General features: G+C 44.5%; 1 protein-coding gene across 2 annotated transcripts in view; it reads right to left on the minus strand.

Moving 5' to 3' along the window:
* LOC123786487 (uncharacterized) overlaps positions 1-17,228 on the minus strand; it is a 273,531-nt gene extending 256,303 nt beyond the window's left edge. The window contains exons 1-2 of one of the 2 annotated variants that reach the window (XM_087860128.1): positions 16,868-17,228; positions 409-604 (exon numbers count right to left, since the gene is read on the minus strand). In XM_087860128.1, the coding sequence (XP_087716254.1) occupies positions 409-442 (34 nt within the window). In that variant the 5' untranslated portion in view covers positions 443-604; positions 16,868-17,228. Of the gene's footprint in view, positions 1-408 lie in introns of both variants that reach the window. The other variant, XM_087860127.1, reaches the window with a different exon arrangement.
* Positions 17,229-18,289: the final 1,061 nt, after the last annotated feature.

Below are 18,289 nucleotides of genomic sequence, written 5' to 3' on the forward strand. Positions count from 1 at the left end.
AAGAATTTTAGAGTGATTTTGTGAGGCATTCTGAGATCCTACAAAACACGCTGGAATGTCCCAAAAATGGAGTTGAGAATCAGCATTTTGGCAAATATGTTTGCCTCTCCATGTTTTACCGTTGCTACCTGTGGAATGAGAACTAGCTCTTACCCCCTCCCAAATCTCTCAGGCTGGGTGTTGCGAGAACATGCACACATGTGCTGTATATGGAGAACTTTGTTTCCCCTGGAAGACGGAGCCATATATAACCCAGATAAAATGATGTAGCCATGATTCCAAAATCCCCTCATGATAGTAAAATTTCTAAATGGCACAGCAAAATATGAGACACTATCACACTATTTGATAACACAAAGATATAAAGTTCTTCCACGCTACAGAAAGACATTTATGTTATAAACTTACATTTGGAGACCACAATGCTTGGAAAGGTGTGCATCCAACATCCAAACAGAACTGCCTTGGGAAGGAACTGGACTTCAGCCTAGCTTTAGCAGCTGTGAACAGAGGGGTTCCTTCTGAAGTAAGAACGGGGAGTTCAGGACTTTGAGAAGATAACTTGTCTCAATTTCCACAGGGTTCTCTGTTGAAATGTTTCTTTCTGCAGAGAGATTAGAAGTGAAGCACTGGGAGGAGAGGCTGGAAAATAAACATAAGGCTCCCTTATCAGGAGTACATTTTGTCCCCACAAAGCTATTTTGTTTACAATCACAATTCAGCAAATTCTTTTTGATAGAATTCTTTCATTGAAACCGTCTCAGAGACGTTGAACTTCTCTGAACAGCAGTCTGTGGAGAACTCCAGTATTGTAATATAACTATAACTATAAATAAGAGTCCTACAAGTCACCAGAGAGTCTTAGACCAAAGGGAGGGTGACAGACCATGCAGGCTATCCCAAGTAGACTGGAAAAGAGTCCAAATCATTCCAGAAGGATTACAAGAAGGAATCCAAGGATTGTAGACCTAATTTAGAGACAGAAAAGACCTCCAGAGATCATTTGCTGTAGCCTTTTGGCAGAGAACAAAGGTTTATGCTAACTTTACATAGGTCTGATGCTAAGAAGGTAGCACTTGGTAACCTCGGATGAAAATAACTGATGTCAAATAAATAATACCTGTATATGATCTCAAATAATAAGATTAAATCACATTTTCAGATTCTGTATTTTTTGCATACAAAAAAAGGTCAGCATATATTAGTCCCTTCGATAACCTGAAAGTGCTAAAGTCCCTTCGATAACCTGAAAGTGCTTCTAAAGTATTTCTTCTTCCCCACCCTGTTGAGTAACAGCTTAGGTCACTAGGTGCCTCCAGCCCTCATCAGAATCACAGGCGATTTTGACCTTTCAGAGGAAGAACCATCCTAAAGACCCAAAGAAAACCTGAGGGATGGACTAGCACTTGGTTTCCCCTAAGAATTTCCCTGTGTTTAGAGAATGTGGTCTAGATTAAAACAAATCCAGTTTCAGAACTGACTAGACATCCCAACAGGAGGCTACCACTTTCCCAAATCAGAAACTAGGCAAAATAAAACACACAGCACAGCTCTGGGCTTCTGAAGTCTTCACTGTCCTTCCCTCCTCGGCGACAGGAGATCAGAAATTCCAGAACTGCCAGGATTCAGCATAGGGGCTGCAAGACAAGCAAAAGGGAAATCTATCCTATCTCTGAAATAGTTCTGCATCCAGAAGCTAAAAGGCCATCTGTCTGGGACACTGAAAAGAAAATTACTGCAATGGAAGAAATGTGGCATTAGACCCCTTCCACCCCGGGGATTCCAGGAGCACTAAAATGAGATAAAGCAACAGCAATCACACCAATCCCTAATTGGTATGCTGCACTTTGAAATTTACAAATAACTTTTGCCCCATTATGATAGTTGATTTTCACAACAGCCTTATGACACCAATGCTGTTAGGATGGTTTCAGAGATGAAGAAATCTATGCACAAAGAGGTGAGTCAGTGGCCCAAAGTTATGCAGCTGGTGCAGAGGAGAGCTAAGATCCGATCACTGCTTTCATGTCAATACAGGGCCCATGAACAGAAGACAGTTTCCCATTTTTCTATGGTCTCTCCTTTCTGGAGAGCCTCTAGGATGAAGACCTTGCAGAAGATACAATCTAATCTTTTCTTGATACATTCTGCACAGCTGTGGGATATACAGTCAAGGGAGTCTGTGGCATTGTGGCAGAAAGCATAATTAGCAGAGTAAATTCTACTCTCAAGGGCATTCCTCTTCTCTGGCAGATTCCTCAGCATGGAGCTCCCTATATCCAAAGAGAGACATTACTCCTATGATTTATTGTGAGCGCCTATGCCTGAGTCCTTGAAAAGCAGACAGAAGATTACTTGTGTTTTACTAGAACAATTAACATACCAAGAGGAAATAATTTTGAGTAGTAGCTCTGCTGTGGGCTTCATAATGATGGAAGGTAGCAGTGCCTCATTCACTCTGACCTTAAAAGTACATAAGTTAGAACTAACACCTATCTTGGATGTGTTTGTGAAAACGTAGTTTTCTAACCTAATTAATCTAGTACCAACTTCAATAATTCCTTACATTTTCCACCCTAAAACAGAAGTCAGGGAAATGATGCAATAATATCACAATTTCCCTCAGTCTTGGCCATTTTTATTCATCTTTGAGAGTCTTCTTTTTTTTTAAGTTTTTTTAAATTTATTTGCCAGAGAGAGAGAGTGCGTGCACAAGCATGGGGAGTGGCAGGCAGAGGGAGAAGCAGACCCCCCACTGAGCAAGGAGCCTGATGTGGGACTCAATCCCAGGACCCAGGACCCTGGGATCATGACCTAAGCTGAAGGCAGACGCTTAACTGACTGAGCCACTCAGGTATCCCAAGAGTCTTTCTTCTTGAAGAGCAGTGATAGATTTACCTGAAAAGGAATCTCCTAAAATATCACCCTTCAGCAATTTCTACAGTTCATGAGGAAAAGATTTAGTTTGAAAATACTTAGTGTGCAGGTGGACTTCTGTGAATGTGATGGAGTAGCTTATAGCAAACTAATATTCCCACAGAGAGTAACTAGAAAAGCCAGATAGAAATTTAAAACATCTGTTGGAATGGCATTAAGGCAATGATGAGGCAACCAGAACTTTGGAAAAGAGAGGTGATGACACTCTGCAGCCACTTTTGTCCTCAGGACATTTGCTGATTCTGGGCATGAGGCAAATGGGTGGGGACAGGAGTAAAGGCCTAGACTGAGGGCCTCTACTAAGAGAAGAGAGACCAGGGTGGTCTCTTTGGGATGGAGAAAAAAATATTAGAGGCTTGAAGAGCCAGGATTCTGGTGAGAAGAAGGGGGAAAAATGGTCCAATACTCTGCCAGGTTCTCCCTCCAGATATTTACTGAATCCTGAAACTGCATTAACCAAGAGACTAAGAAAATGACTGTCAAAGTAGAATTTTATACCTAGCAAAAATATCTTTCAAAAAAGAAAAGTAAGATTTTGGAGAGAAAGTGGCAGTAGTGGCATCATAGTTTCTGAATCTCCCTGAATCACCCACTGAAAACAGATGGAGTGCTAGAAGAGTAAAACAAAAACCCATAAACAACATCTACAACAAAAGTAGATGAAAAGATATCCCAATGAAACCCAAAATATGACCAGGTGGTATCTGCTAGGAGGAAGCAGAAGGAATAAATGGGGTATCTGAAATGCCCCAAAATAGAAGTACCACAAAATAGTCAACATGCACTTACCACAAAGCACAGTAGGATATTTTGAGAGCAACAGTCATAAGAAGGAAGTGTTCTGCACACTCCAATGTATGAATAACAACAAGGGGTTCTCAGGGGCTGAGCACCCTCGGCTCAAAGAAACCTAAAATTTATCAACCAGGAGATAGCTTCTACTCTGGGATGCAGTAAGCTGGAAGAAACATCATTCCCATAGTTAAGACAAAAAACAAGCCAGACTAATGTCAAATTCATACATTTTTTTGAACGCATTGGAGAGCTGAGGTTGGAGAGCAACACACTTGCCCACAATCTGAGGAGATACCGTCTCTGTGGGAGGAAAGATGTGAGCACTCACTTATCTGGGGCAACCTTACTGAAAACCAGTAAGAAGAGTTCAGTTGGAACTATCGATGAATTGGGAAGGCAGAATATAAACTGGCAGGACAGAGCGAAGCCTCTGAAAGCCTCAGAAACTGAGGGAGTCCCTAGTCCAGAAACCTTACTGGGTGCTTTTGCTTTCAGAAAAGACCAGAAAGAGCCCTAAGAAAGGGCCATGTGATGCAGACCTTGAAGAGAAGAACATTAGTCAGGCAGGAGGGCTAAGAGTCTTCACATTTGCATCTCCCTCATCTCCTCTAGGAGTAAAATGCCTTTCTCTGTGGAGGCAAAGACCACAGACTTTGCAACCCACTGCAGCTGGGAGAAAGAAAGAGGAAAACAACTGCTCCTGGGAGAATGGCAGGAATATGTGCTGGGCCCACAACTACCCAAGGGGATAGGCAAAAGCCTTGAGAAGACCACACCCCTGAGACCAAGGGACCAGGTACCTAAGACTGGGGGCTTAAGCAGGAGAACAGAAACTGCCCCTTCCTAATTCCCCACACCACTAAGCAAACAAGTTCAAGTAACCAGTAACAGCAGGACATGCTGGGAAAAGTACAGAAGAGGAAGAAGAGCATGCAGAGACCATCTGAAGCAGTGTGAAGGGGAGACCTAAAGCTCAGCGTTGACTAAAGAGCCTTCTGGAAAACCACCTCTCCCCCTAAGCAGAAGGAATCACTACAGGAATTTGAAACCTGTGGTGCACCGAGGGTAGCTACAGTGAGAACAACCTCAAACCCAGCCCAATTCCTAACCAGGGGAACTCAAACCCTGTTCTAAAGATCTGGCAGAAGGAAATGTGTGTTCATTTCTAGGCATAAAAACTATTTACCTCAGTCTCTACTAGTCTCTACTGTCCTATACAAGATGTTTGGCTTCAAACAAAAAAAAATTAAGACACAAAGAAAGGCAAGAAAAAACACTCCCAAGAAACAAAGCAATCATCAGAACCAGAATCTGATGTGACACAGACGTTGAGGCTATCAGACAAGGAATTTTAATTATGATTAACATGTTAAAAAGCTCTAATGGGAAAGGTAGATAGCATGCAAGAGCAGAAGGTAATTGCAGAGAGAAATACAAACTAAGAAAAAACCAAATGGAAATGCTAAAAATGAAGAACACAGTAGTGAAGATAAATAATACGTTCAGTGGGCTCACCACCAGTGTCAACACAGCCAAGAAAAGAATCAGTGAACTTGAAGATTAGTCAACAGAAATTACTCATGTTGAAATACAAAGAGAAAAATTAGAAATAAAAACAGAAAAGAATACCCAAGATAATATAAAACAGTCTAATATGAGTATAACTATAATCCCAGAAGGAAGGCAGGGGGAGTGGGAACCTATTTATTTTATTTATTTAAAAATTTTTATGAAATCATAATAGGTGAGAATTTCCCCCAAATTAAATGACACTGAACCACAGACACAAGTTCAGAACACCCAATAAGCCACCCCTTCGATATCATAGTCAAACTGCTAGAAAAAAAAAAAGCTAAGAGAAAATCTTGAAAGCAGCCAGAGAAAAAAGAAACATTACACAGAATTTTTTTTAAAAAAGATAAGAATTGCATCAGATTTCTCATCAGAAATGACACAAGTCAGAATTCTGTACCCAGAAAAAAATATCTTTAAAAATCAACATGCCATCACTGGTGCCAATGTAAACTGGTTCAGCCACTTTGGAAAAGTTTGGCAGTTAGTTCCTTAAAATGTAAAACATAGTGCACTTTAGTTCTGATATAAAAGGTATAATAATCTAATGACTCAGGGGTGCCTGGGTGGCGCAGTCATTAAGCGTCTACCTTCAGCTCAGGGCATGATCCCGGCGTTCTGGGATCGAGCCCCACATCAGGCTCCTCCGCTATGAGCCTGCTTCTTCCTCTCCCACTCCCCCTTCTTGTGTTCCCTCTCTCTCTGGCTGTCTCTAGCTCTGTTTAATAAATAAATAAATAAAATCTTAAAAAAAAATCTAATGACTCAGGAGTAGTTTCACATTTAAAAACATCATCACCTTGAACAAAATACAGATTAGTATTATTCAAATATCTCTTAAGTGGTATAGCCAATCTCTTCTCAAAATAGTTTAACTTACTGAAGCAGAAAAAAATTCTTTTGAAAACAATTTTTCAATGTTAGACATAAATTTACCATGTGAACCAGCAATTACACTCTAGGTAAGAAGTAAAATGAAAACTTTTGTCCACACAGAGACTTGTAAGCAAATGTTCATAAGAGCATTATTCACAAAGCCAAAAAATGAAAACAATTCAAATGTTCATCAATTAGTAAAGAGACAAATCTATTATGTCCATACAATGGAATACTATTCAGCAATACAAAGGAACAAAATACTGACACCTGCTACAACATGGGTGAAACTCAGAAACATTATGCTAAGCGAAAGAAGCCAGATGCAAAAGACTCAGTATTGTATGATTCAATTTACATGAAAATTCCAAAGAAGGCAAATCTATAGGAATAGAAAGCAGATTTCTGTACACCTTAAACTTATACAATGATGTATGTCAGTTATATCTCAATAAAACTGGGAGGGAGAAGAAAGCAGATTTGTGGTTGCCTGGAGTGGGGGGTGGGAAGATGATTGACATGGTATGAGGGATCTTTGGGAGTGAGAACAATGTTCTAAAAGTGGATTTTGGTGATCGTTACCCAACTTTGTAAATTCACTAAATGTCACTGAAGTATACATTAAAAGGGTGAATTATTCAGTATGTAAATTATATCTTCCTAAGGTTAATTTTTAAATGATGTAGAAGTAACGACTTTCTCAGAAAAGCAAAAATAATGATGGAAATCATAGCCAGTAGTTCTACACTACAAAAAATTTTAAAGAAGTTTTCAAGCTGAAATAATACATTAGTCTGAAATATGGATCTTCACCAATAAGAGTGTTAAAAAGAAATAAATGAAGGTAAAATAGGTTTTTCTTATATTTAATTGATCTAAAAGATAACTAGAAAGCAAAAATAGTAGCAAAATACTGCAGAGTAGCTATAATAACATCAGACAAAAAATTCAGAAGAATATTATCAGAAATAAAGAGGAACATAAGACAATAAAGAGGTCAACTTTTCAATAAGACAAAAATCATAAATATGTGTGCACTTAACAGAGCTAAAAATACACTAAAGATGACGCTACTAAAAGGAGAGAAAGACAAATACACAATCACAGTTGGAGACTTCCACACTACTCTCAGAAATTGACAGAACACGCAGGCAGAAGATTAGCAAAGTTTCAGATTACCTAGACAGCACAATCTGATCTAAATCATGTGCAAAATTCCACCCAGCACAGTCTTTTCTTTTTTTTTAAAGATTTTATTTATTTATTTGAGAGAGAGAGAGTGTGCACATGTGGGGGGGAGGGGCGGGGGAGAGGGAGAGGGAGAAGCAGACTCCCTGTTCAGCAGGGAGCCCACCTCACGGCTTCATCCCAGGACCCCAAGATAATAACCTGAGCCCAAGGCAGGTGCTTAACCACCCAGGTGCCCCCAGCACATTGTTTTCAATTGTACATGTAACATTAAGATCAACTATTTTGTGGGCCATTAAAAAAAACCTCAATGAATTTTACATAATAGCAATCATTAAAAATATGGTCTTAGTCCATGCTGGAAATCAGTTTTTAAAAAAAGGTAAAGGAGAGGCACATAGGTGGCTCAGTCGGTTAAGCATCAGGCTCTTGGTTTCAGCTCAGGTAGTGATGTCAGGATCGTGAGCTCGAGCCCCATGTCAGGCTCTGTGCTCAGCGTGGAGTCTGCTTGAGACGCTCTCTCCCTCTCCCTCTCCCTCTCCCTCTACCACCCCCCACCCCACACCGCTCTCTCTAAAATAAATGAATAAATCTTTTTTTTTTTTAAAAAGGTAAAAGACATTGTTAAGAGAATGAAAAGACTAATCACAGATTGGGAAAAAATATTTGCAAATCACATTATCTGGAGAAGGACTTGTATCCAAATATATAAAGAACTCTCCAAATTCAACAATAGTAATAATAAAGTATGGTACTGGAAGAGATATAGATACACAGATCAGTGGGAGACAATAGAGAATACAGAAATAGACCTACACAAGATGACTGATTGACTGAAAGCAAGACATATAAAGTACAAACTGATAAATTGTACCTCATCAAATCTATAAACTTTTGATCTGTGAAAGACCCTGCAGAGGAGATGAATAGACAAATTACAGACTGGAAGAAAAGTTTGAAAATTCTATAACCCACGAAGGACTTACATCTGGAGTATGTGAAGAACTTTCAAAACTCAACATCAGAAAAACACAATCCCATTAGAAGATGGGCAATAGCCATGAAGAGACATTTAACTGAAGAGGATACACAGAGGCAAATGAGCACATGAAAAGATATTCAACATCATTAGTGATCAAGTAAATGGAAATTATAAGCACAATGAGATATTGCTACAAGCCCATCCAAGTGGATAAAGTAATAAATTGTGACACCAAATTGTTAGTGAGGATGCCAGGAAAATGGATCACTATACACCGATGGTTGAAATATAAAATGGTACAGCCACTCTGGAAAGCAGTTTTGCAGTTATTTAAATGCTAAAAATGGATACCAGACGACCCAGCAATTGCACTCTTGGGCATTTATCACAGAGAAATGAAAACTTACATTAGTGGAGAAACCTGTACATGAATGTTTATAGCAGCTGTATTCATAATAGCTCCAAACTGAAAACTATTGAAGTGTATGAATGGTTCAATTGTCATACATCAGTACTATGAAATACTATCCAGTGATAAAAAGAAGTGAACTATTGATAACTGGCAGCAACTTGAATGAACCTGCAGGGAATCATGCTGAGTGAAAAACAAAAGCCATTATCAAAAGGTTACATACTGTATAGTAGGAGTCCATATATATAACATTCTGGGAATATCACAGTGATAAAGATGGAGAATAAAACAGTGGTAGCCATAGGTTAAGGGATGTGGAGTGGGAAGTGGGTGAGGCTATAAAGGGGAACGATGAGGTGTGAGGATGATGGTGATGGAAGTTACATGAATTCACACATATGATGAAACTGTACAGAACTACACACACACACACACAGAGGCGTACAGGTATAACTGGTGAAATTTGAATAAACTCCACAGATTGTGTCAATGTCAATTTCCTGGTCTTAACTAAGTTAGTAGGATGTTTGGGGGTGCACAGAACCTGACTGTACGTTTCTTTGCAACTTTCTCTGAATCTATAAATATTTCAAAATAAAAAAGTTAAACGAGTAAGTAAACAAGCTCCCCAATTTTTTAAATGGGCAAAAAATAGAAATAGAAAATTCACCAAAGAAGTTATATGGATGGCAAATCAGCATATGGAAAGATGCTCAACATTATTAATCATCAGAGAAATGCAAATTAAAACCAGAATGAGATATCACTACATACCTCAGAATAGCTAAAAACATTTTTTTTAACCTAGCAATACCAAGTGCTGACAAGGATGTGGAGCAACTAGAATTCTCACATACTGTTGCTGGGAATGTAAGATGGTACAACCACTCTGCGAAAGTTTGGCAGATACCCATAAAGGTAAAGATTCACTTATTATGTAACCCAGCAATCCCCACCCCTGGATATTTACTCAGGAGAAACGAAAATTTGTGTTCACACAAAAACCTCTGTACAAATATTTATAACAACTTTATTCATAACAGACAAAAACTGGAAACAAACCAAATGTCCCTCAACTGGTGAAGAGATAAACAAAACGCGGTGCATCCATACAATGGACTGCTACCCAGCAATAAAAAGCAGTGAACTACCGGTGCACTCCCACCACATGGAGGAAACTCAAAGACAGTTTGCTAAGAGAAGCCAGACCCGAAAGACTACATAGCACGTGATTCCATTTATGCGACAATCTGGAAAAGGTAGAATTATAGGGATGGAGATCAGACCTGTGGCTGCCAGGGTCTGAGAGTGGGGAGGGGTGGAATACAAAGAGGCAGCACCAGGTCGTTTGAGGGGGCGGTGAGGGAACTCTTCTGTATCTTGACAGTAGTAAGGGATACTTGGCTCTGTGCTTCAGCCCAATGTCATGAAATTGTACACTACAGAAGTCTGCTCTATGTGAACAAACAAACCGAAATAAGATCCACCTGTAACCCACTGAAGTGGCAGCGAGTGCAATCAAGGATGGAGACAAACAGGAACTCACACCCTGCTGGTGGTTAAGCAAGCCGCTACAACCACTTTGGAAAGCTATTTGGCAATATCCGCTGAAGTTAAACGTGTGCACATCCTATAAATCATCAGCCATACCTCTAGACCTATATGCAACAGAAACATATATTTCCCAAAGAAAGTAAACACAAGGATATTCATAGCAGCTTTATTTGTAACAGCAAAGACCTGGAAACCCCACCAATGTCCATGAACACTGGAATAGATAAATCAGAGTATAGTCATAAAATGGAATCTTGTATGGCGAGGAGAACAAAGGAAATACTGTTCATGTGACAACACGGATGAATCTCACCACCAATAGCAACTGTAAGAATCCAGACAATTATAAAAGTCCATAATGTAGGATTCCATTTACATAAAATAATCAAAGATGTTACGAGTCAAAACAGTAGTTTACCTTTGGGCAGAAGGAGTAACTTGGAGGGGATCACAAGGGAGTTCTAGCAATGTTCTACTTCTTAATATAAATGCAGGTTACTGGTGTGTTAACTTTGTGAATATCCATTAATCTATTCACTTAATATTTGTGTGTTTTTTCTGTTTGCAAATTACATTTCCATCGTAAAAAGTTTTAAAAGCAGAGTATGTATATTTCATTCTCTTTCTTTCTTAAAATTTAGGTTTGCTGATCAAAAATTCTCTGATTCCAAAGGGAAGGAGTAAGAATCATATATGACAACCTTCGTCCCTGACTGGACAAAAGGATGGAAGCAACTTTTGATTACCTGCTCAACCATGAATGGTGCCAGGGATTTCACGACAACTGGGAGACGCAGAGATTTTATTTCTGTTGTAGAGACAGAGAAGACCCAAGGGCAAGAAGATAAATGGTTTCAACTATGATTGTGTGATTCCAGCATTTCTACAATGACAAACTTAGGAAACATCAAAGAGAGAAAGACCTCCACTCGAAGTAGCATCTAGTCCAGTCCCTTTGTTTTACAAAAGCAAAAAATATGTCCCAGGAAGGGAAGGACTCATTCAAGATCACCCATCTACTGAAAGAAAGGACTAGAAGTTCAGTCTTCCAAGTGCCATCCACTCTATGTCCAGTGCCCCTGACCATTGTTTACAGACAAATCATCAAAACACTTTATTGAATGGAGGGAAAAGAACATTAAATTGGGAGCTGAAAGACATGGATCCTGTCCCAGTTTTGCCAAGTAAGCTTGACTTTCCCCTTTCAGTTTTAACTTTCCCACCTGTGAAATATGGAGTGACAATAACAAAATCAACAAGAGGTCATGAGTCTTGGATCCACAATAGAGGCAGATCCAGGTTTGGTGGAATCTGAAGCTTCTAACACTTGGGGCCCTCTCCAAGGACAAGAATACAAAAATATCAATACAAAATTGATAACAAAAGTGAATATTTCAAATGAGAGAAGAAATGCAATAGAGTACACATTGGAAAAAGTCAACAAATGTTAGACACATCTCAAAATTCAGAAAAAAATGACATAACAAATAAAAGTGTGTTTTTATTAAATACTTGCCTCACATACTTCTGCAACCTGTTATTCCTACTTTTCTTGTCTATTATTGTAGGAGACTTACAGGACTCAGCATACAGTTGCACTCATACTTAAAAGGTATTACAGCAACGTACTAAGGACACACAGGCAGATCACAAGAGGAACAGATGCAGGGAGAGCCTGGAGGAATCCCTATGCAGACTCCTTTTCCTCTCTTCTTCCCATGAGGGGCCACAAAGAGCACAACCTTCTTTCAGCAGTGAACATGCAGTGACATGGGTGATGTTTCTGCCCAGGGAAGCCCAAACTCAGTGCCCAGGGATTCTATTCAAGGCTGGTCACGTAGGAATGCTCTGCTTAGCATGTACCCAAATTTCAGACTCCCAGAAGGAAAGGAGGTGTTCAGCACAAACCACATTGTTTGTATAAACAGTCTACACACAGTGAGCCCTCTTACCAGTCTACTGTTGCCTGAACACCCTATGAGAGTCAAGTCCCCAGAAGCCAGCCAAGGGCCAGCATTGCAAGCAGATCTTTTGAAAGGACAGCAGTCTCAGGCCAGCTACATTAACTCTTTTTTGTATGCTACTCAGTGTTTGTAGTTCTGATACAGGCGTGTGCCCCACAGTCACAAGAATTCTGGAAAATGCCACTTCACACACCCCCCTCCACATGTTAATATAAATGCATGCTGTGCTTATAATTGCATACGCTACACACTGAGAATATTCTTGACAGGACAGAACTTGTGTTTGTCGATGTTCCACATCTGATTTGTGACTGGAAGATCTTCCCGCAGACTAGCTTCTGGCTCTGTACATTGTGAATCTTGACTCTCCTCCACTGCCAACACACTTTCAGTGCTGCACAGTATGACGCACGACATCACAATGTCCTCTTCCACCTCACACCTCTTGTCCCAGTGCTGGGTGCAAGGGTACAGAAAGCAGCAGTATTCCTGGAGGCTATTTCTATACAGGGCAGCTAGCAATATCTCAAACATGTATGGAATTGGTTGTGAGCCCCTTAAATAGGACTCTCTAAATCAAAAACCAAGTATATCCCAATTTAGCGTCTCCTGAGCCAGACTCCCAATATGCCCACGGCCACTGCATCACCACCCAATGCAAGAGCAAGAGTAAGGGAGACAGCAGAATGGAAAGAGAGGCACCCCGAACCAACTTCAGCAAAAATATTTCTTGTGGATTTTACAAGCCATAGGATGAGCACTAGCCATGATGCTAGGGCCTCTTCCAGGCCTGGGCAAGCAAGTGACCTGAAGCTGAGTCTTAAACTTCATTAGCTTCACTGGGCATCTGTGTCTAGGTCCAGAAAGTTACAGAAGAGAAATCAAATCAGAAAAGGCTTGGGCCCGAGATCATGGAGCAGAAGGGAGGAGAGCATGTGAGCAGAAGCAAGGGTAAAGAAATCAGAATGAACTGCAAACAAGCAGTGTGCCAAAGTACCTGGGAATGAGGGACAAGCACGTGAGCTAGGAATGCAAAGACAGCCTGAGCTGGGACCCAACACAAGTACGCAAACTGCCAAGTATGTTTCTGCCGTGGCTGACGTGCACAGTACAACGTGAGTGGGGGGGTAGACACTGAGGGCAGTGGAAGAGCTGGTTCGGAGGAGTGAGGCTTCCTGAACCAAAGGCAGAGAGCAGCTGTTCTGGGCAGGTACAGAACCAAATCGAGCAGTCCAAGAACCGAAGAGGCAGCCAAGAAAGACAACCTTCTGAATGGGTCGAGACTGAATTCCCAAACCATACCACTCACAACATCAAACGTTGCTCAGGCTCGAAATGGCCTTCCAGATAGCATATGCCACCCCCACCTTCTGTGAGTATGGGAAGCAGGTCACCAGAGTTGGAGGCGGGACTACTTGTGTCCCACGTCAGTCACTTAACTATGCAACCCGAGGTAAATCACTTCCTCTCTCTGAATCTCAGGGGTCTCGTCTCTAAAGTGAAAAGAATGATAATGCCATCCCAGGAGACCAGGGAGAATCCAATGTGGTACTGGGACGAGGCAAAGCACCTGGAAGGGATCCCTTCCTGGGCCAGAACACAACACAAGGACCCAGGGGCAAGCAAGCTATGACCTGCAGACCGTGGCAGGAATGCCAGCTCAGCTTGACTCCAGCCGCCACAGCAGCCCCAGAGCTGCGCCAAACGACCTCTCGGCTCACAGTGTGAGCGCTCACAACACGCCACCTGGCCCCGACTCTTGTCTCTCCCTCATGGACAGTTTACAGGAGTAGTCTTGTTGGTATTTTAGGGGGAAATCAGTGGTATTACTTTGGGATTAATTCGAGATGAATAACGGTCATTGTACAAACAGAATGTGCACCAATGAGTAGTTTTGCTAGGATGGGAGAAGGAAGGAGAAGAGGACAGAAACAAGCATCAAAATGTCTGAGAGGGCAGATCTGCTGTGACTACAGATGACATTGGCACTCCCACATCTCCACACCAACCCTGCTCTATCCCAGTAGGAAGATGCATATGGAAGAACTGATGTCAAAGTACTGGGGTATATAGTTTTTAAAGTCACATGGCCCTGGACCCCACAGATCCCTAGAAGCAAGCCACAGACCTGTGACAGAAACTCCAGTACCCTGGGTCATTCTGGAGAATCCATCAGCAAGACAGTCGAGTGTAAAAATAAATATACATGCCTGATTTGACACTTCTCGACTGGAGCACTGGGGATGAAAATGTAAGTGTGGCACCTTCGGGCAGCTGTATAGCACAAGAGGCTCTTCATCTCCCTTTTGATTCGGCTTCTCCTCACAGTCCAGAGAGCACCAGCCACAGTTGAGTAAACAGAATTGACTCTTTGATAGCCATCATTAAAGAATATCCTGTGAAATACGTACTCTTTTGATTCAAGTGCAAAAGTCCCTCCTCCAATCTGAAAGGAGCAAACCACCTCACAGGCAAGCAACACAATTCAAAGTCCCTGAATCACACTGCAGCTGGAAGGAGCTGAAGCAGTCAGAGGCCGAGCGCCTTGCCTTACAGACGGGAAATGAGAACACACTCAAGGCCAGGGCCAGCCCTACCCTTCAGAAGCATAACTCAGGGCAGCAGGATGACCTGGCACCAGGCTCAGAGTGCATTTCCTGTGTTCCCAACCTGTATGGCGGCCACGGGGACTCCAGGTGGGCCGATCCTGAGTTTAAATCCCAACTCTCCCCCACCCTCAGCCAAGTGAGAGATCTTAGCCAAGTCCCTTGCCCTCTGTGCTCTTGGTTTCCTCATCTGTCAAGTGGATCTAACAGCACCTAGCTCGCCAGGTTGATTCAAGGACTAAAGGAAGTAAGAGGACAGAAGCACTTTTGCCCACTTCTTTGCCTGGGCTATTCTTCCTCGTCGCCTCTGATCTCCTGCCTTTCCAGCCCGAAGTGGACTTCTCAGGATTGGACTCCTGTATCACCACCTTCAAAACCCTGCCTATTCTTCAATGTACAGCTCAGACCCAGGCTGCCTCTGAAAACTTTCTGATCTCCCAGTGAGGTGCATACTGGCCTTCCCTGAGGCCTCGCAGCACTTCACAGATAGTTCTTTCTGTGGAGGATGTCTAGTCCCACCTCAAATGAGACTTACTGACATATTTGCCTTCCTTATCCAACTAGCACTCACTGTGTCCAGGACAGGGCCTATGTCACTCATTCACCAAGTCCAGCATGGTACAGTAGTTCATCATGGTGGCGAGTCGATGAACCCCGGATGACTCGAACTGGTCAGTTTATTGCCATCATCAGTCAACATCTAGTGAGTGTCTCCACTGGCAGAGGCAGGCTCTGGGGATAGTACAAAGGTGAAGTGGACAGGGTCCTTGTTTTCAGAGGGATTCCAGTCTAGCTGTAGTAACTGGGTACACACACACACATGCAGAACAGAAATGGCCCAAAGTAACCTTGCACAAAAGCTAGTACCACAGGCAAGTTTCTGGAAAGTTGTCAGGGAGACGGAGCAGGCCCTGAAACCAGGCTCAGACAGTTAGGGGAGGCTTCATGAGGCCACAGGAAGTGCGGGAGGGTATCTGCCATGAGAGAGCAGTGTGGAGGGCAGAGGCACTGAGTGCTGGGAACCGGGCGAGAGTCCAGGCAATGAGACTGGAGGGGCAGCTATGCCCAAGGAGACAGGAGGGCTGCCTTGAACAAGGCCATGTTATGAGTACAGCCTCATGGAGCTTAGCATGATGGTTAAGCTGGACCCATTCAGTGCTCATACCAATCCCACGACCTGGGAACTGTTTATTATCCTCATTTGACACATGGACAAACTGGGGCCAGAGAGGTTCAGACATTTGAATGCTAAGCATTAGGAGCCAGGCAACTCCTGGGCAAAGTTGTGCTTTAGGATAGAGGGCAGGCTGGGGTCACACGGGGGCCAGAGAGGAGTTAGAAATCTGCCTGGGTCATGTGGACAATGTCCCCAGCTTTGCGAGAACTCAGGAAAAACCAGAGGTACAAGACATTCTTCCAGAAACTTTGTTTCCTTAAGAGTTCCATCTGCAGTCGATCTACTTCTCACTGCTGATTTTATTCCACGGGTAGGGGTGGGGAACTGAGAGGGAGAGCAGTAGCTGAGGAACAAGAGATTCTTGTGCTATGTAAAAGGTGTCCAGGAAAGGCTCACTTACAGGCCACCCAGATGAACCAGGGGTGACATGAATATTTTGGAAAAGTGACCCCAAAAAAGGAGGAAAGACAGGAGGCATCCAGGCCAGTGGGGAGGCTCAGATAAAAGCCACCGGCCCCGGACCGCAAGCCTGAACCCACGAGGTAGCAGTGCGGACAGGAAGAGGAGAATTTATTCTGATCAGGCATGTGCGAGGCAGGGACACAGGAATTGGTCACCAAGCAAATGCGGAAGGAGGGTGAGGGTAAGGGGACCCCAGGAGCAAAGCACAGCGACACTGACTGTGTTGAGCCCCTGACTGAGAGGTAGAGGACAAGAAACAGCTCTGACAGGGAAGTTGGCTTTGTCTGGCACACGTCAGGTCTGACGGGCAGCAGGGAACAGAGGAGGAATTTCTCTTCTCACCTGCGAAACATGTTCCTATGAAGACCGTCCCTCGGGACCCCGCTGGCCATCCCAGGGTGGCTTGGAAGGAGAGCCCGCGCGGGCAGTTCAGCGCCCAGGTGCACGACTCAACCTACAGGTCCCGCCCTCACCCCGCCTTCGCGTTCTCTGGGGTCCATTCTGAGGGTCACCTGAGGTCGCGGAGGACCCTGGGGCTGCCACTTTGTTGCCTACCGATGCGGCGCCGACCGGACGCCTATGTCACGGGAGTCGGAACGGCACCGCCTGGCCTCCGCCACTGACCCGCCCTTGCTCAGCCCCCGCGCTATTCCCGGGGTCCGACTCTCCAGCTCCGCCCAGCTCCGCCCAGCTCCGCCCAGCTCCTCCGCCCAGCTCCTCCTCCCAGCCAACCCACCATCCCGCCCCGCATCACCCAGCCCCTCCTCCCAGCCACTCCACCAGACCCGCTCCGGCCAGCTCCTCTCCCAGCAGCCAACCCACCATTCAGCCCCGCATCACCCAGCTCCTCCTCCCAGCCAACCCACCAGTCCCGCCCCGCTCCACCCAGCTCCTCCTCCCAGCCAACCCACCATCCCGCCCTGCTCCGCCAAGCTCCTCCACCCAACCACCCTACCAGTTCTCCCCTGCTCCGCCCCAGCGACCCTCCCAACCACATCACCAGTTCCGCCCTACTCCTCCGGCTCCGCCTCCCAACCGCCACACCAGTCCCGCCCTGCCCCGCCCCAACCACGCCCCGCTCCCCTACAGCTCCTCCTCCCAGTTACACCACCAGTCCCACCCAGCTCCGCCCCAGCCCGCCCCAGCTCCCGCCCCCAGCTTTGCTTCAGCTCGCCCCGCTCCTCCCCAGCACCTTCCTGTCAGCATCCCCAGGCCCGCCACGCTCCGCCATAGCCCTGCCCCAGCTCCTCCTCCCGGCTTTCCCCCAACTTGCCCTACCCCTCCCCAGCCCCGTCCTGCTCCTCGCAGCTCCCCACCAGCGCTGCCCCAGTCGTCCCCACCTTCTGCTCCCAGCTTTCCCCGATATCGCTCTGCTCCGCCTCAACCCCGCCTGGCACCTCCACAGCTCGTCCTCCCAGCTTTCCCCCCAGCCCCACACCCCGTTGGCCGCTACTTCTCCAACCTTCCCGCCCGTCCCTCCCTGCCCCTTCCCAGCTCCGCCCCGCTCATCCCGAGCTCTTCCTCCCAGCTTTCCACCAGCCACGCCCTACTCCTCCCCCAGTTTCGCCTCTCCAGGGTCCCACACCCTGTCCTACAACTCCCCAGATCCTCATCGCAGTGGTCCCCCAGCTCCTCCCGAGGCTCCACGTCCACCTCCACCTCCCCAACTTAATCCCGCTCCTCCCCAGCTCTGCCTTCTCAACTTCCTCAGCTCCACCCCGCGCGTCTCCAGCTCCTCCTCTCAGCTCCGCCCTGCTACTCCCC

Source organism: Ursus americanus, chromosome X (assembly GCF_024610735.1).
Source record: "Ursus americanus isolate L20-20 chromosome X, mUrsAme1.1.p, whole genome shotgun sequence".
NCBI classification, from domain to species: Eukaryota; Metazoa; Chordata; class Mammalia; order Carnivora; family Ursidae; genus Ursus; species Ursus americanus.